This window comes from Hydra vulgaris, chromosome 08, assembly GCF_038396675.1.
Source record: "Hydra vulgaris chromosome 08, alternate assembly HydraT2T_AEP".
Taxonomy (NCBI): domain Eukaryota; kingdom Metazoa; phylum Cnidaria; class Hydrozoa; order Anthoathecata; family Hydridae; genus Hydra; species Hydra vulgaris.
The window spans coordinates 48,241,468-48,266,444 of NC_088927.1; the positions used below are offsets into that span (position 1 = coordinate 48,241,468).

The following is a 24,977-nucleotide window of genomic DNA, read 5'->3' on the forward strand; positions in this document are numbered from 1 at the left end:
TAAATTGTTTTATATCACAACTAAGTTGTGATATAAACTTTTTACCCACAACTAAGATGTTTTTATCAGAGTTTTCCTGCTTCTGCATAAGTTCTTTTAGCCACAGCAAAGGGAACTCACACACACACACACACACACACACACACACACACACACACACACACACACACACACACACACACACACACACACACATATATATATCTATACCTACAGGCTTGGTCAGGAAGCGGGAGTGATCGCTCTTGATTACTGACCACGGAAATAATATTAAGTTGCGAAAAACTGGCCAGGGTTTGTAGTTGTTTTAAGATCATTTAAGATTATTTAAATTTTTGTTTTACGGACATACATGGAAACATACATAAACTTGAATGTTCTCAAAACATCTTGGTGCGGAAGAATAAAAAGAATATCCGTGAACACTAAAAACCCGCCAAATCTTTGAACAAACTAATTCTATTGGTTTAAAAAATACACTGACTAAGCGAAATAAAGTTCTAGAGTTTACTGCTGAATTGTTATAAAAATTGTATTATTCGAATTTTGTGGATATTTCTAACATATACTGTTTTAACATATATGAACTAATACTTTAATACTATGGCTCATTCTCAGAGCCACATCTGCAAAGCTGTAAATCTTTTAAACTAATATTACTTGTTTACAAAAATAAGTGTTTTAAATATGTATTTTTTAAATTGTCAAAATTTTGAAAGTTTATTATGTACTATTGATTTTTATTTTTATTAGTGTATTCTTATTTTTTAGTTAAAAGTATGTATTTTTTATGTAAATGAAATTATGTGCATCTGTTTTTTATTCTAATATAATCTTTTAAAGCAATTTTTATGATTTATTCATCAAAGTTTAATAAAACTAATTATGAAATAAACTTAAAAGAAGTTTCTGTTTACTAAACACAAACATGCATACAATGTTTTTTTTTCCGTTTTTTTGGTTTTTTTGGGAAATATTTAAAAATTCATCATTTAAGCTACTAAATTTAACTTTAATGGCAATATTATTAAACACATTTTAATTTCAGATTTATATAGGAAAACAAAGGTTGAATTTGACTAAAATTCTTTTTCTTTTGGTATGTTTAAAGGTTTTATTGTTAATGCTTAGGTTTACACGGTTATAGCAGTCCTGTATAAAAAATTATTAGTTAACTTTATCTTCCTCTATTTAATTTTTATTGACTTTATTGTTATATATTGACACAATAAACACTTTTTATCTAAATTTATTATACTTAAATACATTTACTTAATTTTATTTAATATTTGATATATATATATATATATATTATTATTATTATTATTATTATTATTATTATTAATTTACTGTACTTATAAGGTTTTGAGTTTGAAAATTTAAATATAATTAAATAGAGAATTATGTTCTCTATTTAATTATATTTAAATTTTAGATATTTTGCATAACATAGTAAATTTTAGTTTTAAAAATGAGTAAAGCAGGCCATACAAGAGGGAGAAATAAAACCATAGTTGCCAATTTATTTATATCCATGAAACAAATTAGCAAAATGGAAAGAGTTAAATGTTCTTTTTGCTTTGACATTATGTCTAAAAACAGAACTCAAATGACTAAGCATATTGAAAAATGTTGAAAATGTCCTAAAGAAATAAAAAGTCTATATGCAAATAAATTAGTTCATAGTCAAAAACAGCAAAACTCTTCTGGAGATGCTGAACCAAAAGCAAAAAATCCACGATCTGATTTTTTTGGAACATCCTCTTCTGAATCAATTTGTAGAAGTAAAACACCAAGTTCCGTGTTTGACAGTATGACAAAAACTGAAAAGGTGTGTTTTATTTTTTTAAATTTTAAGATTTAATTGAAGAATTAACTGATATGGCAACTAGCTTATTAAAAGTTCATGATGCATAGATTTAAGATTTGTTTCATGATTGGCTGATGTACCAATATGACATTATCTTTTACAGGAACTGATTGATACACACCTAGCCAGAGCAATATATGCTAGTGGATCGTCACTCCACATAAAATAGAAAATGATTTACTTAACAGACTGGTAGTTTTTAAAATATGCATATATTTTATAAATAATTTTGATATTAAATTTATAATAAACAACACTGAAAACCATTTCAGTAAGCAGAAATAATATATCAGTAAATAGGTTTATAATACTTCTATAGTACAGTATATAATATATCCTAAACTGTATTGTTGGAACATTAAGCCATTCTGGTGAATATATGGCAAATGAAATAAAGAAAGTTTTAGAAGAAATTAATCCTAATAAAGTTTTGGGCATTGTGACTGACAATGCTGCAAATATGAAAAATGCATGGACTCGTCTAAAAGATTGTTATCCCCATCTTCATTGCTATGGATGCATTTCACATGGTTTAAATTTACTGTTCACAGATTTTTTAAATTGACAACTTTAAGTGTTTTGATGTCACAAGTAACTGATATTGTTAAAGAGATAAAAAAATTCTCATTTATCTGTTGCAGCATTTAGAGATATACAAAAAAAATCAGCTGGTGTAGTAACATGCATTCCTTGAAACTACCTGTGCGAACTAGGTAATACAACTAAAAGTATAAATATAATGTATATTACAAAAAAAATTGAACTATGTAACTAATTTTATTATACAATCATAAAAATAGATTTAATAAATTACTTTACTCTAAAAACTTAACAGTTAGCCCATTCTCAAAAAAGGAAGAAGAAGCCAAAAAAATCTTCAAGAAAAGAAACGATTTTTGTTTAACAGAAATTCACTTGGCTGCCAATATACTAGATCCCAAATTTCAAGGCAGAATCTTGACTGGAGAACAAAAGGTATTTACATAATTCATATATGATTCTTAAAACCAAGTTTACTTTTAATGCCCAAGGCTAAAATGGCTTGGGCATTAAAAGTAAAATTTTGGAAAAATTTTGAATAATATTAAATACTATTTTCAAATTTGAAAATACTATTTAAATTAATAAAGTAATTGTAAAATTATTGAAAGAAAAATCTTTTTATAGATTGATGCATGTGAGGCAATACACAACACTGCTGCAAGTATGCCTGAAGTAAACAAAGAAATTATGATGTTTGACTTGGCTATTTACCAATCAAATGGTAGTATTTTTTCAAAATCATTTATTTGGACTGCAGGTAGAATAACTCAACCCATAACTATTAAAACTATTAAAAGTTTGTCTAGAATTCTTCAGCTACCAGCTTCAAGTGCAGTATGTGAGAGAAGTTTATTCTAACATTCATAGTGCAAAAAGAAATCACTTGACGACTGAAAGGGTTGGAAAACTAGTTTTCATTTCACAAAATTTAAAACTTGAAAATGTTGAAAACACCAGTTATGAAAATGGTACAAGCATAAGTACTCCTCAAATTATTAATGCAAGTGTGAATAAAGTTCCTAGCACTTCAATGCCTTGGACAGAGTCTGAAGCAGTTAATATAGAAAGTGACAGTGACTTTGCTTATAAATCATTAGATGAAGGTAGTCTAGGGCAGGAAGACTTGAACTCAGAAAGCACACCTAATTAGAATACCTTATAGTTTAAATACATGTTAAAATTACTAAATTATTGAATTTTTTTTGCTTAAATATTTATCCTTTTTTTTAATTGAGTATATACTACACTACACAGTGCTACACTACTTAGCACTAAATTAATAACGAATTAAAACTAATAAAACATTATTATTCAAAAATATTAGAATATGTAAATTAAATAAAGTTAAGGTTTTTTTTATAAGGGGTTACTGGCAATATAATTCAAAATATGTAACAAACAATGTAAAACTAAATTATTACATAATAAATATTAGGGTTGTCTATTTCTTTAAAGATTTGAAGTCTGATATAAAATAAGCATCATATTGTATATTAGTATATTTAAATTATGAAAAATGGTTATTTTGTCATGGACAAGTATAGTTTTTGTATATAATGAGTGTAATATTTAGGATGTACAGCAATATTTAAGAAGTAAAACATGACAAATAAACATTCTCATACAATATACCTAGATTTATAACTAACTTAATACTAAACCGCCTAATAAATACACTTAATAAATAGCTCTTTAAATTTTTAATAAAACATTAACTTTAAACTGGTGTTTATACATTATATTTGTGATTATAATGATCATATACTATAAATAGACAGAATAAAACAAAAACTCTTCCAAATTATTTACCAAGAAAATTAAAAAACTTGTTTAAAAAGTCAAAAAAACAAACAAAAAAACACCCAAAAAACACGTTTTTTTGACCCAAAAAAACGCAAGAGGAAAAAAACACGTTTTTTTGCAACTCTCTCTATATATATATATTTAGAAAGTTATTAAATATAAAGAAAAGTTTTTAAGTTCTTACATATTGGTTTACTAACTCTAAATATTTTTGCTTCAGTTGCAATTCTTACAAACTCATTACCTTTAACTTAAAGTTTTTTTTTTCTGTTTTAAATACTAATTAAAATTAAAAACCCCACTCGCTAAACATCATTAGCAATATTATGAAGCAGTTCCGTTTCCTCTTCATAAAATATTTTTAGTTGATTTCTATCTTTTTAGTTGATTTCTATCTAGTTAGTTTAATTTCTACAGTAACAAAATGATTTAATTATTTGATTGTTCATCTTACTAAGAAGAATTGTTTCAAATATGCTAAAATTTTCACAAGAAACATAAAATTGTTATTAAAAAAATTAACTTTTTTATTTATAAAATAATTTAGTTTAAATAAAACTAAAGCAAGCATTAGTTTTATTAGAATCTTGACTTTTTGGTGCCGGGGCTATTTTTATATTGGAAGCCTTTTTATGTGCCACACCATAAAAAATGACTAAAAAAAAAGTTTTCTTGACTATTTCAGGGCCCCTAACATTGCGGGGCCTGGGACTATAGCCCCCTGTAACCCCAATCCTTCTGTTCAGCACTGGACAAGAGTATAAAGACAAGAGTATATAAACAAAAAATTTATTAAACTCTTTATTAAATAAAAAAACATTTGTTTCCTTATTAAGCAATCGTGAGATGTTTTTTATATAAAAAAATGTCGCTTAATTTTAATTTTGTTTTAAAAATATATATCTATATATATATATGTATATATATCTATATATATATATCTATATATATATATCTATATATATATATATATATATATATATATATATATATATATATATATATATATATATATATATATATATATATATATATATATAGGGTTGAATTAAATGAACCTGATTTGCGATATCTGGAAAAAAAATCTTGTCTTCAAAATTTTAATTTTCGCAAAACTGTGAACTTTGTTTACAAGGGGCAAATTAACTTAAATTTGTTAGCGAAAAAGCTATGAAAAACAAAACAAAACAATAAACTTCAAAAAGTAGTAACACTCTAACTAAATGCATATAAGAGTAATTTTTTGATAAACAACTTCCACTCATTGGACAAAAAATCAATTGTCCAATGAGTGGAAGTTGTTTATCAAAAAATGTGGTATATAAATGTGTTGTTTCCTCTAAGAATGTACCTGATAAACAATATATTGGCATAACAGAGGGTGAATGGAAAAAACGTTTTGCCAATCATAAGCAATCTTTTAAAAATAAAAAGTATTCAAAAGACACCATGCTGTCAAAATATATATGGGAATTAAAAGGTAAAAATATTTATGATTTTATACTGAATTGGTCCATCCTTAAAACAGCGCCTGCATATAACAATATTTCCAAAAAATGCATACTATGCCTACAAGAAAAATTTGAAATAATTACACATGCAAATCAAGAATGCTTATTAAACAAAAAATCGGAATTAATTTCTAAATGTAGGCACGAAAATAAGTTTCTCCTAAAAAACTATAAAAATAAATGAGTTCAAATAATATTTACATTAACTACCCTTTTTAAAAAAACACTTAAAAAAATAGCATAAGTAATCATTTCTAAAGAATTCTTTTTATAATAATGTCAACAAATTCCACAAATGTGTGAAAATTTACAGTAGTTAAGACATTTGCAACTTCCTGTAATTTAATTTTTGGTATAAATTGAAGTTTTATTAATTTGATCATTCATTTCTGATGAATCTTTGTTGATGAAACACAGTGTCAAACGGAAAAAATTTTTGTTAAGTGATTTTCTACTAGTATATAATTGCTCTGTTCTTTTAAGAACATTGAGCACTCTATTGTGTAGAATACTTTTTAAAGTTGTTTATTTATATATCTATATCTATATCTATATATATATATATATATATATATATATATATATATATATATATATATATATATACACATATATATACATGCATATATTTTTATACAACAGTCTTGGCAATTAGAAAAAATAAGGTCAGAAAAAAATTGCTAACCTAAAATTGTAAAAATCAGCTTTTAGCCAATGGATTACGTTATAAATTTAGTTGACTAATTTGTAAAATCTTTTTAAAAATACTTAAGAAGTGAGTCACCTGCTTGCACCACTCTTTAACTTCTTCAAATATGCATGAAAAGATAAATGTTTTGCAGGAGGATTTAAACTCTTCAAGTATTCTTCATCATAAGGCTGGAAGCACATTAAATAAAAAATAAAAAAAATTAAACTATTTTAATTACACAAAACAAACGATAAATTATTTTTTTTATTGCAACAAAATTTAAAATTTTAAAAATAAACCTCTAAAGGAGAACAGTGCAAACATTTCCCATGGTTATTATGTTTACATCTAAACAAATTATTATTTTCAATAAAAACAAGCATTTAAGAAAACAAAAACATATGTGGTCATTTAAGGAAACTATACATACAGTTGAGGATCTTTCTTTCTTTGAATCAACCCAGATTCGTGGGACAAAAGTATGTCTATTTCATCTTCAACAGTATTAACTATTAGCTGACCATTAATTTCATCATTGACAACACTGCCGAAATCATCTGATTTAAAAGAATGACTCAAGCTTTCACGCAAATCTTTATCAACATCTTGAAGATATAACATATCTCCATGCCTAACAATTAGAACTAGAAAACTTTACTTTTAAAAATAAAAAAATAAAAAATCCAAAAAAAAAATCAATAAGGTAATGATATAAATTAATATTAATAATAACTAAAAAAAAATATATTACTGTAGATGCAACATTCTTAGAGATTTTTTAGCATTTCTTGCTATTTCATCTTTATAAGCTCTGTCTTTGTATAGTAACCATCCATTCGGCGGCAGATCAAAAGACTCAGTAACCTAGAAATTAGTTATAGACTTTTCTTGTCATCACAAATATAATAATAATTAAACAATAGCAAGTAAGTAATACTTAAATAAGTAAAAAATAAAAAAGCAATTGCAAGTATATATAAATATCCCCCTAAATCCAGGACACAAATATAAAATCTTTGCTTTACTACAGCATACACCAATTGTCCTGAATCTCTAAAAAATGTTGGGGTGCAAAAATAAATACCTGTAAATATATATTATTCATTTAATATGAGTTTATAATTTATTTATTGTAATTATTTGTTTTTTCAAGTTAGAAAAATTAAAAAAAAAGCAAAACTTATTTAAAAAAAAACATTCCTTTTTTTTTGATTAATTAGAGAAATTTTTTTTTTTTAATTCATTTGTAACAAGCTTAGTGAGGTCATTAATTCACTCAACAATTACAAAAATTACTTCTCAAATGTCTGTTGTTCTCACATTTTTCTGCTTGAAATTTTAGCATGATTATTATGAAATTAAGTTTTAAAAGATAATATCAATTTACTTGATTAGACAAAATTGTACACCAACATGTTTACAGCTACTTTAATGTTATTTAAGATAGTTTAATAAAAAAGTTTAGCCTTAATATAGATGGTATTCTATCCCGTGACATTAAAATTCGCGACCGCTGTACTGTATGGCAAATAAAGTAAACAAAGGGAGCGTTTATTAGCATAACGTCTTTAATTACAATCATTTATATAACATACCTTGTAGTAGATAGATGTGAACACATTTTGATTGTTTAAACATGTTTAATAACTTATTAAATTGTATTAGTATTTTAAAATATTATGTATATAAATAATATGCTGAATTACTTATTAAATAGTTTTAGTATATTAAAAGTATTTATTTATTTAATAATAACTGTGTACATGTACATTGACAATGTACGGAGCCTAGGTAATCTAGGCTTTAACAGCCAATTTATGTTAAAAATAAGTCCAACTTTGATTTAAATTGTTTAAGTGTTTTAGAATCTACAATGTTTTGATCTAAATTATTCCAGCTGTTAATAACACGGTTTGTTAAGAAATAGTACCTCTTTGGATTTTTAATTAATTGTCTATGAAACCTCGAATTGTGACCTCTAGTATTTGAAGTTATTAAATCTGGTGGGTATTCCAATGTTAAGTTATCTATTTTTTTTACTATTTTGAAAAGTTGGATTAAGTCATTACGTTTGCATCTTTTTTCAAGAGTCGTTAATTTAAAGTAGGTTAGTCTACTTTCATAGTTTTTCCCTTGAAGACATTTTATTCGTGTTGCTTTACGTTGTATCGATTCAATTTTTTTTTATCTTGTTCTAAATAAGGACACCACACTGAATTCGCGTAGTCTAGATGCGGTCTTACAAGAGAGGTGTACAATAATTTAGAAATGAATGTTTTATTATTCCTAACATTTTATTAGCTTTACCATACGCATAACTAACTTGACTAGACCATTTTAAGTCGTTTGAAATCATAATTCCTAAATCTTTTTCAATTTTTGTTTCTGGTAGTTTAACTCTACTTAGCACTGAATCATACATTGTGTAGATATGCCTAGTATTTTTGCTACCTATATGCATGCGTTTACATTTGCTGACATTAAATTTTAATAGCCATAATTGTGATCATGTTATTAATTTGTTTAGATCTGTTTGGGTCTTTTTTATGTCAGAAGATGATCTAATTATGTTAATTAGTTTAATATCATCAGCATACATTTTACAGTTCGTTGATAACTCATTCGGTAAGTCGTTTATATAAACAATAAACATAAACGGACCCAAGACAGACCCTTGCGGTACTCCACTTGTAACTGGAGACTAATTTGAAAATCCGCCGTTGCAGACGACACGTTGCACTCTGTTTCTTACGAAATTTTTGCACCATCTAACTGCTTTTTTGTTAAATCCATAACTTTTTAGTTTAAGACACAATCTGTTGTGAGGCACGGAATCGAAAGCTTTTTTCATATCTAGGAAAATGATATCTACTGGTAAATTATCTTCCATTGCTTGAGTTATTAGATCCATAGATTCTATAAGGTTTGTACAACAGTTTTTTTTTTTAGAAAATCCATGTTGTTCCTTAGTCAAGAGACTGTTATTTTCTAAGTGCGACATAAATATAACTGAAGTAAGTGACTTGATGGTTCCGATTTATCTCCACTTTTAAATAATGGTGTTATATTAGCATTTAACCACATCGATGAAATTATTCCAGTGTCATACGATTTATTAAAAATAAGTGATAAAGGAAGTGAGAACGCATCTGCGCAACACTTTAAAGGATTATAATTTATTTAATAAGAATTAATAAAAATAATAACTGGCAACAAGCGAAACTACAAACTTAGAAGAATGTATCATTTTAGAGGCAATCAACACTCGCGCTAAAAACGTAAACAAGTTGCAGAGTATCTAAATGATTATAATTTTATTATAAGCTTCAAATTATGTTTATCTTTTTGCTGTCATGTCAAGAATGTTTTTTATAAAACAGATTTTTTATTAACAAATAAAACTTATAACGTGGGTGCTGTTCATAAGTTAAACTTTAAATTTAAAAGCATGAAACTTTTGCATGAGTGATAATTGTTTCTACAATCACACATTCCTTTAAGTTTGTAGTTTTGCTTGTTTCTATTGTATTATTGTTTGAAAATGTTAAACACTTTTAAGATATTATAATAGAATGAACAAATCAGCATTTTATTTATGTACAGAGAAATTAAAAATATTAAAACAATTTATTTAGCATGCTTAAACAACCAAACTTTGTTTACTGTATATGAGTTATGTAAGTTAATTCAAAACAAAAATTTAATAAAATCTCAGAATACATAACATAAGGTTTTTAAAGTGTTAACGCAAATAATTATATTTATTGTTTTTGGATTTAAGTTTGAGAATGTTTTGGATTATACTATTTACAATTTACTTATTCGTTAAGGTTAATTACCTTATTTGACAGTGTTTAGAAAAAAAGTTATTTAATATTGAGTTTTAATTTAAAAATTTTTATATTAATTATATTACAAGAAAGAGAATTAAATTCTACATAAATTTAATCAAAATAATAAACTTTTGAACCGTTTTTCCTTTAGAAACCACATTAACAGACAATAGTAATTAGCCTTGAATTAAAGCTCCTTAAACTCAATGTTTACATCGTGACGTCAACAATGTTTACATCATGACATCGATTAAACACCATCTATAGATAAGTTATGATAAACACAATTGGAGAAGAAACATTCAAAAAATATTAGGAAACTTCTAAACTTTTCTTAAATTTTAAACAAGTTAAGGTTTTTTTATTAAAGCAATAAAAAAAAAAAGAAATGCTACAGTTAACACAAAGATATATCTAAACAAATTATAATATGCCTAACAGAACAGCTATGAAGGAAATAGTTTAACAACCCCCTACCCCTACCCTTGCCCCCTCTGAGGCAAGGGTAGGGGTAGGGGGTTGCGGAAGTATAAAATTGTATTTTTTCTACATTAGTTCGTAATTGTTTTTTTTTAAACATAATATCTCTTTATCTAAATATTGTCTTGTAATTTTCTTATTTGGCGAAGTTATAGTTTAAAGTTTAAGTAGCATTTATTATGTAATGAGTTTTGATCGAGCAAATAATACTATTACAATATTACTTTTAGTAGTTGTTTTAACGTAACATGTTACTTAAAAAAGTAAAAACGTAAATATTACAATATTTAAACCACTTTAATTAGTTGTAGAAAACTATTTAATACGTTCATGCTGACCATAAAACACATGTTATTTTTAAAGAGTTATTGAATTGAAATTGAAAGAGTTATTGAAATTGAAATTGTTATTGAAAATTTTTAAAGAGTAATTTTTAAAGAATTGTTATTGTAAAAAGCTATAAAACAACAATAAAAGTTTTGGCATAAATTATTATTATTTATTATATTATTATTATTATTTGCTATTATTATTTTTGCTTATTTTTTTCAATATAAAGAGCTTAGTTTTGGCATAAAGAGTAAAAGTATAAAGAGCTTATTCATATAAAACACTTTGTGACGCTGTTCGTGTTGCTGTTTTATAAAGTTAAATTTTTATAACATTAATAACATAAAATGGGTTTAAAATAAAACGAATTAAGTAAATAGAAATGTTTGACTTAAAAAAAAAATGCATAAGCATGCATATTCATAGACCAAACGAATAAGGTCGAAGCAAAAAAACATTAGATACCACGTTTTTTATAATTTATTGCTATTACTATTAAAAATCTAAGTATAATAAACGTTCTATTAAAAATTTACGTATAAATAATTTTTACATTCAAATGGTTTTTAAGTGAATGTTTTCACTCAATTTTTTCGTTTAAACTGTTTTGTAATAAAAAGTGAGAAAAAAATTTGGTTTCATAAATCGATTTATATTTCGTTAAGTTAAAGTAATGCTTAAATTATTTACTTGGAAAAAAAATTCCTTGAACAGAAGCAAAATAATTAATTTTTATTTCAATTTTTTATAATTTAATTTTTGGTTTAAAGTTTGCAACTGGTTTAATTCTTGCAATAGAATGTTTTTACTTTAAAAACTATTTTCAAAAAACAAAAAAATTTACTTTTCAAAATGTTTACAATTTAAGTAAAATTTTCTTCCTCACTTGCACTATGTTTAAATCTGATGATGTTACTGTAGCTAGATATACGTTTAACTGGATATTACGGACGCCGCTGCAGTTAAATTTACAATTATCAAACGTTATAATTTAAAAAAAATTTTCCTTTTCTTTTTTTTTCAAATTTCAAATTTTAATTGCAAAAATATTTAAATGATGGAATTTTAGAAGACCAAAATTCTTTTGTTAAAATAGATTTCTTTAAAAAAAAAAATTCTTTTTCAAAATAAAAAAAACATCTTTTTCCTAATAAACTTTTTGCTTTAACGACCTTTTAAAAAATATTATAGACTTCCACGCAGCGATTGACAAAAACATTACTTTTAAGAATTTCCAAACGAAATGCTAAATTTGAAGAAAAAAACAAACAAAAAAACAAACAAAAAACAAAAACAAATCGCGAAAATATTTTTTTAAAGAAAAAACTAATTGTGAAAGTGTAAAAAGCTATCACAATTCTCAATTGTGATACACCTAATTCAAGCCTTGATCTATATATACATACATACATACATACATACATACATACATACATACATACATACATACATACATATATATATATATAAATATATATATATATTTATATATATCACAATTCTCAATTGTGATACACCTAATTCAAGCCTTGATCTATATATACATACATACATACATACATACATACATACATATATATATATAAATATATATATATATATATATATATATATATATATATATATATATATATATATATCAGGGGTGCGCACTCAAACTGTTGGCCAGGTCCCAGTAGGGCCACTGAAAGTTACCAGCTCATTAATTTTGGTCACCCGCTGATGTTTAATGTTGCCCGCCACTATTATTTATAAAAATTCTAGTCATTTTTCCTTATAGGGCTAAATGTAGACTAGAAATAATTTGCGTAAATAAAAGTATTATTTTAAACTATTGACAACATTCACGTTTAGGGAAACATGCTAATATAAGCGCCATTAGTGTTTTTCACTTGAATTGAGCGTTTATCTAATTAAAAAAAATAAGCGCTATTTTTTACAACAACAAAGTATTGACAAATTGTAATTAAATTTAATTTTAAACTGCGTTAAAAACCATTTAAACTAAAATAAAAATATTATATTAAATATTTATTAAAAATATTTATAATAGTTTAAATGATTTTTATTATTAGTTATTTAATTTGTCTTGATTTTATAATTATTATTTTATTTGAAAAAAATTATATTTCCTTATAAATTATTTCTTTAAAAAATCTTATAGATAATATAATCTTTTGTTTGCCAATTTATTTTGCCAATATGTTTGTCAATTTACTTTAATTTATGCATATTTAATGTAGCATTTTTAATAAAGATTATAAACAATTTAAAGATTTTATCAGTTACCTATAAGATATTTTAAACATAGCTTATATTCATAAATGTATTATGTCAAAAGAACTTCAGATGATATTGAATTAATTAGAAACAAAAAATCTCTAAAATAATATAAAAAAAATAATTCACAGTTGAAGTTAAATGCTTTTTTTTACAACCTAATATTTTCTGAATAAACGTCACATAAATTATATTAAAAGATTATTTAAATATTCCAAATAATTTTTTTTTTGCTTAACATAAAACTAATGAACGCGTTCGTAAAATGTATGCCTAACGCTTCAAAGGCCAGCCAAAGTATTTTTTTTCTACAAATTTAGTTCTATTACTTTATCTCTTAATCTTAAAAATAAATTTGTAAAAAAATAAAATAGTATTTTTGTTCAAACTATAAAACTTTTTAGTTTTTATTTAGGAAGTATTTTTTAAAATGCATTTAAATGCTTGTACAATTTTCTTATAGTAGTAGTAGTAGTAGTAGTAGTAGTAGTAGTAGTAGTAGTAGTAGTAGTAGTAGTATTTAAAACTGTAGCTGTGTTAACAGCGAGTGAGTTAAAAACTCACTTTGACAGCTTTTGACAATCTAAAAATATACAAAAATTTACTAAAGATAATAATGAACAAATTAAAAAAAAAAAAAAATATAGTTAGTTCTAAGTTATTTTTTTAATGCCAAAAATTTGTCCAAACTGTTTTTGAAAATGTTTACATTTCCCAACATGACCACTTCCAATGGCAATTTGTTCCACAAATATATATGATAAATTCATATCTTGGCACAAGCTTGGTTTGCTCTCTGCTGTATTTTCTGCTGTGACCTCTGCATGATTTTGAAAATACTGGTTTGTTTAAAAGGTCTACTGCTTCAATCTCATTAAAAATCTTAAATATTTGAATAAGATCTCCTCTCTGAATATACAGCTGACAAGATTTTAGTGTCGTCTGCATATATTTTCACCATATTTTTGATTTTTTCTGGCAAGTCATTTATGTATGCTATGAAAAGGAATGGCCCCAGAATGGATCCCTGTGGAACGCCACTTGATACTTTTTTCCATGTTGACACCGCTTCACCCTGGACAACTTTTTGAATTCGATTATTCAGAAATGCCTCAATCCAGTTCAAAAATTTTCCTTTTATTCCATAAGCATTCAACTTTAATAAAAGTCGCTTGTGTGGCACAAAAAAAAGGATGTAAGCTAAACGCATCCAACTACAGACCTGTGTCAATCACATCAATAGCATGTAAAGTATTTGAAGGAGTTATAAGAAATGAAATGCAAAATTTTTTTGACAACCATAATATAATCTCAAAATGCCAACATGGCTTCGTAAAACGGAGATCGTGTACAACAATCTGTACCAAATGCTTTCGCAAAATCTAGCATTATAACATCTACTGGAATGTTTTTTGCTAGTTTCTGTGTGATAAAATCAAGTGTCTCTAAAAGATTTGTTGTACACGATCTCCGTTTTACGAAGCCATGTTGGCATTTTGAGATTATATTATGGTTGTCAAAAAAATTTTGCATTTCATTTCTTATAACTCCTTCAAATACTTTACATGCTATTGATGTGATTGACACAGGTCTGTAGTTGGATGCGTTTAGCTTACATCCTTTTTTAAAAATTGGAGTCACATTTGCTGCGCGCCATTGTAGAGGAAGGTTACTTGTATTGTAAGATGATTTGTAGATTAATGTAAGTGGTAGTGCCAATGATTTTGCACAATGCTTTAGTAAAATAGGATGTAAATTATCCACACCACAAGCTTTGTCTGTATTTAATTTTTCAAGACGATTCTGAATATCTATGTAGTCAATAAAATTATCGTTTAGATCAAGTGTGCAACTTATTAGTTTATCTGCTATTTCTGACATAATGCTGCTTTCATTTACAAAGGCGCTGTGAAACTGGTCGTTTAGAATATCTGCGATCTCACTTTGGTCATTTGTTACAGTACCATTAGAATTCAAAATGGCTTTTATTGATTGCTTAGTATTCCTCTGACTGTTTCCGTATTTAAAAATAAGTTTTGGATTAGATTTTGATTTTATAATCAGGTTTCTTTCATAATCTTTTCTAGCTAATATGGCTTCTTTGGATACTAATTTTGTTATTGTTTTGTACGCATTGACTTGTACTGCATCTTTCCATTTGTTTGCTAGATTTATGTATCTTAGAACTTTTTTCAGTCGTACTAGTGCTCTAAGTTTATTACTAAACCATGGATTTCGTTTGTGTTTATGTTTTGCATTAACATCAATCTTTGGTATATATAAATTACTCAGATAGTTTATGTGTAATATAAAAGTATCATACATTTGTTGTGTTGTTAAATTGTGAAAACAGAAGCTCCAGTTGATCGAATTAACTTTTTTGTCTATTTTTGTGTAATCTCCTCTGGTGTAGTCAAATTTATATTTTGGTGTTCTGCTTGTCTGGTTTATGTCTAATTCAAGTTTAAATGTAAGTACTAAGTGCCCCTTGTTTGCACAACCCAGAATTTCACGTGATTGGAGCTCATATATTCTGTTACTATCTTTGGTAAAAATCAAGTCCAGTGTGTTCTTTACCTTTGTGTCTGACAGTTGAAAAGTTGGAAAGTTAACATGCTGAATTAAGAATTCGTCATTTATTATATCAATGAAAATGTGTTCTGTTGAAATTTCACTGCTATTTACGTTTTCAACATATCCATTATTCCAGGTAATGTTCGGAAAATTGAAATCTCCTAGTATTAGTATATCTGCATACATTTTAACATCTACTTTACTTTTGGCATTGTGTATAACTTGTCTAAAATCATTCATGTCTATTTGTTCGTTTGGTCTATATATACATCCAATGAGGTATTTAATATTCATAATTACAACGACTGCTCATATTTGTTCTATTTTGCTGTCCTGATTACCAATACTTATTTCATATGACGTGAGATTGTTTTCAATGAATAAGGCAACTCCACCACCTTTCCGTCCATCAGATCTATTTTTATTGTACACCCTGTAACCTTCTATCTGTACAATGGATGAGTTTTAAAACCATGTTTCAGTGATTCCAGCTATACTAGCTTTTTTTAATTTACACAAGATTTTAAATTCTTCTATTTTATTGCCAAGCGATGTTGCATTCGTGTATAAACATTGCAGGTATTTGCTAGTACTGCTCAGTTCTTTTTCCATTCTCAAAGTTACATTTAAACTTGACAAGTCCGGTTCCATGTATAGCATATCGAAAGGGATCATCTTGTCTTCTTGCTGCATTTTTGGTGTCTCTTAATTTTCTGAGCTCCATATTTTCATATTGCTCTGCTTGTGTCATATCTGTTGAAATATAAACTCCTTTGTACTGTGGGTTTGTTTTATCCCCAAGTTTCTTTGCCTTGGCTAATATTGGGTTTCTTTTTGACTCGTCACTTAGTATAACTAATATCTTTTCCTGGCGTGCTTTTGGTGGTTCGGTTTGTAGGCCTGCTGTTGAGCTTCTTTGAAAAAATTTCAGTCTTTTGACATGTACTGGGTTGGTGACTGCTCCTATATGATTTGATATTTGGCTAACTTGTTGCTCAGTTTCTGCTTGTTTTTCCTCATCAGTCCCATTCGATGTTGCTGGGATTCCTGATATGATTATATTTTTCTTCCTTTTATTTCTTTCTTTTTGTTCATTTATTGCTGCATTTACTAGGTGTATTTTCTTGTTCTTTACCATTGATGACCATGCAACTGGTTCGCTAATAACTGTCTTTTCAATTTGTGCTTGTTTTGTTTCATGTTTTGTCATTTGTGTTCTCAATTGTATGTTTTCATTTTTTAGTTGATTTATTTCCTTTTCATAATCTGATTTATACAAATCTAAAATACTTTTATTTGAGTTTTTCATTGTTTGTATTTCAGATGCATGCTCAGCTAGTGCTTTGTCTAACGTTGTCTTGGTGATGTTTGTCATTTTATTATTATTACACAGGAAATAAAAAGTGCAATATCCAAGAATGTTTACAACCCTTACATACAACCCTTGGAATTAGGGTTGGCATTCAGCAATGCCTTAAAGATTGGCAAAAAACTGCCGATCTTGTTTCTATTTTTTCATGGTAACTCCTTTGTATCAAATTTTTTTTGCCGAAATTATGCTAACCTCTTACAGTTTGAGGTCGGCAATTTATTGCCGACCTTATTTTAACTAATTTCGAGGGTTGCATTATATAAATTCTACTTCTATATAATATTAATGTGGTAATGCAGTAGTGGTGCAGTGGTAGAGCGCTCGCTTCATAAGCGAGAGGTTCCGAGTTTGATTCCTGCCACGTCCCTGGTAGTACCGTGCTCAACTTGTTTCTCTGCGCAGCAGCCTTGTTCGTCAAGGTTCATGTTTCAGAGTTAAAGAGTTGAGAGAGAGTTATAACCACAAGTAGCCTCCTCATCTGTAGTGGCCTTCTTGGCCTTGGGGAGGTGAATTATAAAAAAAAAAAAAAAAAAAAAAAATATTATTTTTGTATATTATTTTTTAATTTTAAAATCATTATATATTATTGCAGAAAAGTTTGAAGCCTTTTCTTTTTAAATACCTTTTCATATAGACAAGATACCATATCTGAAATAGCCATCTCTATTCTTTTAACACCATCCTTTGTCTGAATTCGAAGCAGCATCTTTAAATTAAATATTTAATAATAATTTTCTGTTTACGATTTATATAAATTTTCTTATATTTAAAACAAAACAAAAATAAAGGGAAAAATTATTAAAACAAAAAAAAAATATATATCATATTATATATATATACATATATATATATATATATATATATATATATATATATATATATATATATATATATATATATATATATATATATATATATATATATATATATATAAATATCATATTTTATATATATACTATATTTTATATATATTATATATAATATTATATATATATATATATATATATATATATATATATATATATATATATATATATGCATATGTATATATATAATATTATATATATATATATATATATATATATATAAATATATATATCAAATATAAAGTCAATGACCTTTTTTTTTAGAGTGTTTTTTTTGAGATTTTTAGGACCTTGTCTACAAAATTCCCAACATTTTCTAGAACAACAACAATAAAAATTCCCAATACGGCAAAAACGCGGTATAAAATTTATTTCTGGCTAACGCCCTGATTAGGGCTGTCCAAAAAAATTTTTTTTTTCAGATTTGATTGCATAGTTGTTTATTTTGTGCCATTTGACATAGTAATTAACTGTGCAAAAAATCTTTCCAATCAGATAATGTTTAGGGGGTGCTCAATGACCATAAAGTTTTACGAAAAATGTGAAAAACATGGAAAAAGTAACAAAGTTCCACAAATTTCTAAAACCCGGTTAATTAGATTTTTCAGATTTGATCAGTTTTAATTATCTCTAAATATTAAATTCTGAATACAAATTACAATCCACATCCACTTTAGACTGGTTTATTAGCAGAGAAATTAATGAAATAAAATACTGCAATACGACTAAAGTTCTGCGGTTTTTGTTATATCAGAATTTTTCCAAAATAAAACACTAGGATTTTTGACTCTTTGTCATTGATTAAAATACGAATTATAAACAAAAAAACATATGAGCAATTAACATTTAATTATCGTAATGTTATAGTTCGTGCAATGTTAATGCTAGCGAGGACTATAACTCTTCAGAGTACACTTTCTGGCATCTGGCACTCGCTTTCTGTGATCCTCAACCACCTGAATTAACCTCTGCATTTCAGATTCATTCCTTGTAATCGATTCATTAAACATCGACATTAAAGCCACAGATCGTTTGGCAGCATCATTTACTACTTTCAATGAATATACTAAATTTTTTCTTTCTTGATATTCTGGGGAATCATTCCAGGTAGCTGGATCGTTGTTGAACAGAAAATCAATATCAACCTTCATTGACCGCAACGCATTTGCTGAAACTGATGTCACCAGCATGTCCAGAGATTTCTTCTCTAGACTTTCAATGTTCTTTAATTTGATCAACCTTTCAGACCAGTTCTCACCGTGAAATTTCATGTTGGAAATCATTTTTCGCTTCTCTTCCGTTTGAAGTTTGTTTGAAAACAAAGCTAGTGGGACCAATTCTGGTGAAAGGTACCACAAATGGTTTTGAAAGTTCTTGACTGCTGCTTCGGAAATCATTTTATTCACAACTGCAAACTGCTTAAGTTGCTGAAACAGAAACAAGTCATTAACTGGAGCATCGCTGGCATTTGTGCATGATATCCAAGATTTTACATAAACCAGACTAGCAAATAAGCAAAATTCACAGAGATTTTTTTCCTCTTTTGTGGTCAACTTGAACTCTTCACGAAATAAATAAATCTTAAAACAATAAATAACCTTGGCCATCCAGCGAGCCATGTGATAAGCACCAGGGATCTTGAAATGATAATTTTTCTCTTCTTGATCAGGCAGTTTTCCAAGTATTAACAGACAGAGATCCATGATTTCTTTGTAGTCATCCCTTGGCATTTTAACATGCAGGTTTTCTTTGAGGAATGCAATCACTTCATTTTGTAGTTCTTGCACCAGGGGTATTTTCATTCGAATGTCATCCAGAGGTTTAAAATTTCCTTGATTAACTTTGGGCCAATATTGCTGAAATCTCTGGAAAAGAGGTATGTTGGGACCAGATGATGGTCCAAATAGTGATCCAAACACTCCTGCTACTATGATCTCATGAACATGGTGTCTGCAAGCGAAATATAACAAATTTCTACCTATATGTTTCTCTAGAACTACACATGCACCATTTTTGGAGCCAGTGTTAGAGGCTGTAGTATCAAAACTCATTCCAATAACATCACCAATTATGTCCCAGAAATTAAGCAGATGAATAACTGCTTTTGCTTGGGCTTCTCCAGTTCCAGCTGATAGTTTTGCTATTCCAAGTATTTTGTCAACATTGTGACCTGTCACACCTACAGATAGCCGGTCAACATTTGCTTTAGGGGCTGCAGAATTTGTACGATCTATCATCAGTTTGCCATCCCAGTGGACGATTAATGGTGGTTTGTCCAAATCGCAGAATTCAGTTCGAACAGTGGCTTCAATATTTGATCGATGATAGGTTCGTTTTCTACGGACTGTAGAACGTGACAATGATCCATCATCGAGGTTCTGTCCACCAGCCCTTGCAATTGCTGCTGCTAGTATAGTAAATATTGTGTCAGATAGATTAATTCTGTCTAATGTTGATGAAACATCAGGCGAGTCAAGAATTGTATCTAAGATACATTGTCGTTTTGGAGTACTTGCTAAACTTGATTCAGCTGACCCTGAAGAACTTGCTTTACTGACTTGTTGTCTGTAATAAACAGGGATTTCTATCTCAAAATCTCTATCAACCATTTTGTCATTATCAACAGCATCGTTATCGTTGTCATCGCTATAACTTTCGTCATGTAAAGGTTCAATAACAGGAACTATTGCACTCGCACCAGATTGTCTTTGCTCTTCTTTTAGCTTTCGTTCTCTCTCTGCTTGTTTCCTTGCTTCATTTCTTTCTTCTAATTTTGAAAGTTCTTTGTCCTCTCCAAACATCACCATTTTTCTCTGACATCTCTGATCCAATAAAAATTCTTTATCTTCTTCAATTCTGATCATGGTTTCAGCATCCTTGTGGGCAATGTCAAAAAGTAGGCCAATGGTAAATGATTCCTCTCTCGATTTCTGAGAATCTGACAAACTGGATTTTTTTTTTTTATTAATTTAAATTCCTGGACTAAAGTTTTCAACTTTAAGACTACATTCGGATGAAATGCTGTCGGAATACGGGCTTTATTCCAAATAATAATCAGTTCATCAACAGTTGTTTTAAGACTTTCAGGCACTGACTTATTGTTTGAATTAAGATGATAAAAAAATGTTTTTAAAACATCAGATGTTAAGGGAAGAACTTTATCTGGAAGATTTGGCTCTGGTTGTCCAATTAAAAAGATTTTGGTTTGAAGTCGTGTAGAGATAGCAACACGAGATGATGCTGCCATTTCAATGATAACTGAAATATTATGAGAAAATCAAAACTCAATACCATATTATACAAACTTATCATTCAGTTGTTGGTTTATGCAGCTGCAGCAATATATTATAATAATTATTACTAAAGAAATTAAATAAATATTTTCAAATTAGAAATTATTATTATCTGCACTTAATAACAAACAATACACTACCAGACTACCATGCTAGTTTTCTGTAATAGGTTACTAAGGTTAGGTACTATCAAAATATTAATACATTTGTTGTCAAACTGAAATTCCAAATAAAAATAATATTTATACTTGTAAACCTTTTTATTCTGTTTGAACAAATTCTAAATTGAGTTAAATAATAGTATTAAAATTATGAATACAAATTTTAACAAAATGATATAAACACAGTTGTTTTAAACACTAGCAGACATTTTTTAGTCTGGTGCCCTGATGACAGTTAATCTGCTGCACTTTAATTAATCTATATAGCACGCAATCAGACAATATTTCAGTGGAAAAAATCTAACTAACCAGGTTCTAGAAATTTTTGGAACTTTGGAACTTTTTACACGTTTTTGACGTTTTTCGTAAAACTTTATGGTCATTGAGCACCCCCAAAACATTATCTGATTGGAAAGATTTTTTCCACAGTCAAATGGCACAAAATAAACAACTATGCATTCAAATCCGAGAAAAATTTTTTTTTCCTGTGTTCACATGAACAGCCCTAGCCCTGATATATTATATTATATATATATTATAATATATATATATATATATTATAATATATATATATATATATATATATATATATATATATATATATATATATATATTATATATATATTTTTTATTATATTATACATACATATATATATATATATATATATATATATATATATATATATATATATATATATATATATATATATATATATATATGTATATATATATATATATATATATATATATATATATATATATATATATATATATATATATATATATATATATATATATATATATATATATATATATATGTATATATATATATATTATAATATATATATATATAACATGTGATTCCAAAAAATCTGGACAAACTTCCCGCATTTTTTCTCCGCGTAAATTTATCAATTTTGATTGGCTGGTAAGAAAGCGAATGTACGAGTTTATTGAAATTAACCCAGAACTTTCCAAAAACGCAATTGTAAAACATTTTATGATGAAAAGTATTCCATGATCTTCGCTCTACAATATTCTAAAACAAAAAGACAACAACATATTACCCGAACGACAAGTTAGAAGCGGTAGGAAAGTAGTTATGATGACAAAAAAGAAGATCAAACAATTGGAAAAAAAAATCGACCATCAACATGGAATCAGTCAATGTTCTCTTGCTAAAAAATTCAATGTCAATTAATCATACATATGCAAAACGATAAAGCAGAAGACAATCATTCATCATCATAAAAAAATTAAGGCTCCAAAAAGAACTCCTGAACAACAATCTCTTGTTCGTCCAAAGTGCTCTAAATTGGTTGAAATTTTTCAAAAAAAACAGGTGATCATTGACGATGAATCATATTTTGGATTAAGTAATTGTAATATTTCAGGAAACAGTAGATTTTATTCATCAGATGTTACTATGACACCAAATGATGTTAAATTAAAAAGAAAATCAAAATTTGAACAAAAATTATTGGTTTGGGTTGCAATTTCTCCAAAGGGATTGTCAAAGCATTATGTTGCACCTTCCGGTCAAGCTGTCAATGAAAATGTGTACATAGACAAGTGTTTGAGATCATGTTTGCTCCCATTTATAGAGACTTCATAAAGATGATGAAATAGTTTTTTGGCCTGACCTTGCATCATCTCACTACTCAAAAAAAGTTCAAGAATTTTTGAGGTCCAAAAATGTCGAATATGTGAACAGAAGTCAAAATATTACAAACGTACCAGAATTGCAACCTATTGAAGATTTTTGGAATGAAATCAAGAGAGCAGTATATGCTAATTGTTGGGAAGCTAAAAATTTAATCCAACTGAGGAATCGTATCAACTACTGCTTTAAACATGTTGACATTAAGCGCATACATCGACTTGGTAAGGAGAGTTTTACAAGAGTTGATACAGTTCGCAGACAAGGAATGGAAAATTTGTAACTTTTTGTAATATTACTCTATGAACATTGCTCTTTAAACTTAAAACTTAAACTGCTCTTTAAACTTAAAACTTAAAAAATAAGTCATCTTTCTAAAAATATTTTAGAATTTAATTTGTCCAGATTTTTCGGAATCACATGTTATATATATATATATATATATATATATATATATATATATATATTTATATGTATATATATATATATATATATATATATATATATATATATATACATATATATATATATATATATATATATATATATATATATATATATATATATATATATATATATATATATATATATATATATATATATATATATATATATATATATATATATATATATATATAGTCTTGCATGGTAGTCGAAAAGTTTCTTCCATAAACAGTAGTTTTAAAGAGAGCGCTAATAAACCAGACCAGAAAAAGTTTTAAAACTTTAAGTTTTTTTTTTCCTAAATGATAGATTGCTTGCCCAAACCAAACCCACGCTGATGTAGCGGCAATCAGTAGTGAGTCAGGCTATAAGATAGTCGATGTAGTAGCACTCCTTTGTAGCAGCAGGCTATAAGATAGTTGATGTAGCAGCACTCCTTTGTAGCAGCAGGCGATAAGATAGTTGATGTAACAGCACTTTCTTGTAGCAGCAGACTATAAGATACTTGATGTAGCAACACTCCCTTGTAGGAGTAGGCTATAAGATAATCAATGTAGCAACACTTCGCGCATGTTTTAAAAATATATTTTAATAAAACCACAAGTAAGTAGTGGCCTTCTCGGCCTTGGGGAGGTAAATAATTAAAAAAAAAGCAAAACAAATAAACACTATTAATTAAAAAAACTCTTAAGTCATTATTATTGCGGTTTTTTAAAAAACAATCAAGCTTAATGTACTTCCGCATAAATTTAATTGTTTTAACTTTTCGACGACAATAAAATATAGCTTAATTGTCAATGTCGCAAAATTGTTGTTATAAGAGACTTTATATATATATATATATATATATATATATATATATATATATATATATATATATATATATATATATATTTATATATATATATTTGCGGTAGTGGTGTAGTGGTAAAGCGCTCGCTTCATAAGCAAGAAGTTCAGAGTTTGATCCCCATCACGTCCCTGGTAGTACCGCGCTCAACTTGTTTCTCCGCGCAGCGGCCTTGTTTGTCAAGGTTCGTGTTTCGGAATTATAGAGTTGAGAGAGGGTTATAACCACAATTAAGTAGCCTCCTCAACTGTAGTGGCCATCTGGGCCTTGGGGAGGTGAAATAACATTAAATATATATATATATATATATATATATATATATATATATATATATATATATTTATATATATATATATATATATATACACATATATATAAAATGTTATTTGACAATAATAAATTTATATTTACAAATT

The 24,977-nt window shown here is 27.2% G+C and overlaps 1 protein-coding gene across 1 annotated transcript in view; it reads right to left on the reverse strand.

Moving 5' to 3' along the window:
• Window positions 1-24,977, reverse strand: part of LOC100212704 (nuclear protein localization protein 4 homolog) — a 42,983-nt gene that overhangs the window by 16,559 nt on the left and 1,447 nt on the right. Inside the window, exons 2-6 of the mRNA XM_065803854.1 lie at window positions 17,910-17,993; window positions 7,170-7,282; window positions 6,849-7,049; window positions 6,718-6,766; window positions 6,512-6,606 (exon numbers count right to left, since the gene is read on the reverse strand). Of these exons, the coding sequence (XP_065659926.1) occupies window positions 6,512-6,606; window positions 6,718-6,766; window positions 6,849-7,049; window positions 7,170-7,282; window positions 17,910-17,993 (542 nt within the window). The remainder of the gene's footprint in view (window positions 1-6,511; window positions 6,607-6,717; window positions 6,767-6,848; window positions 7,050-7,169; window positions 7,283-17,909; window positions 17,994-24,977) is intronic.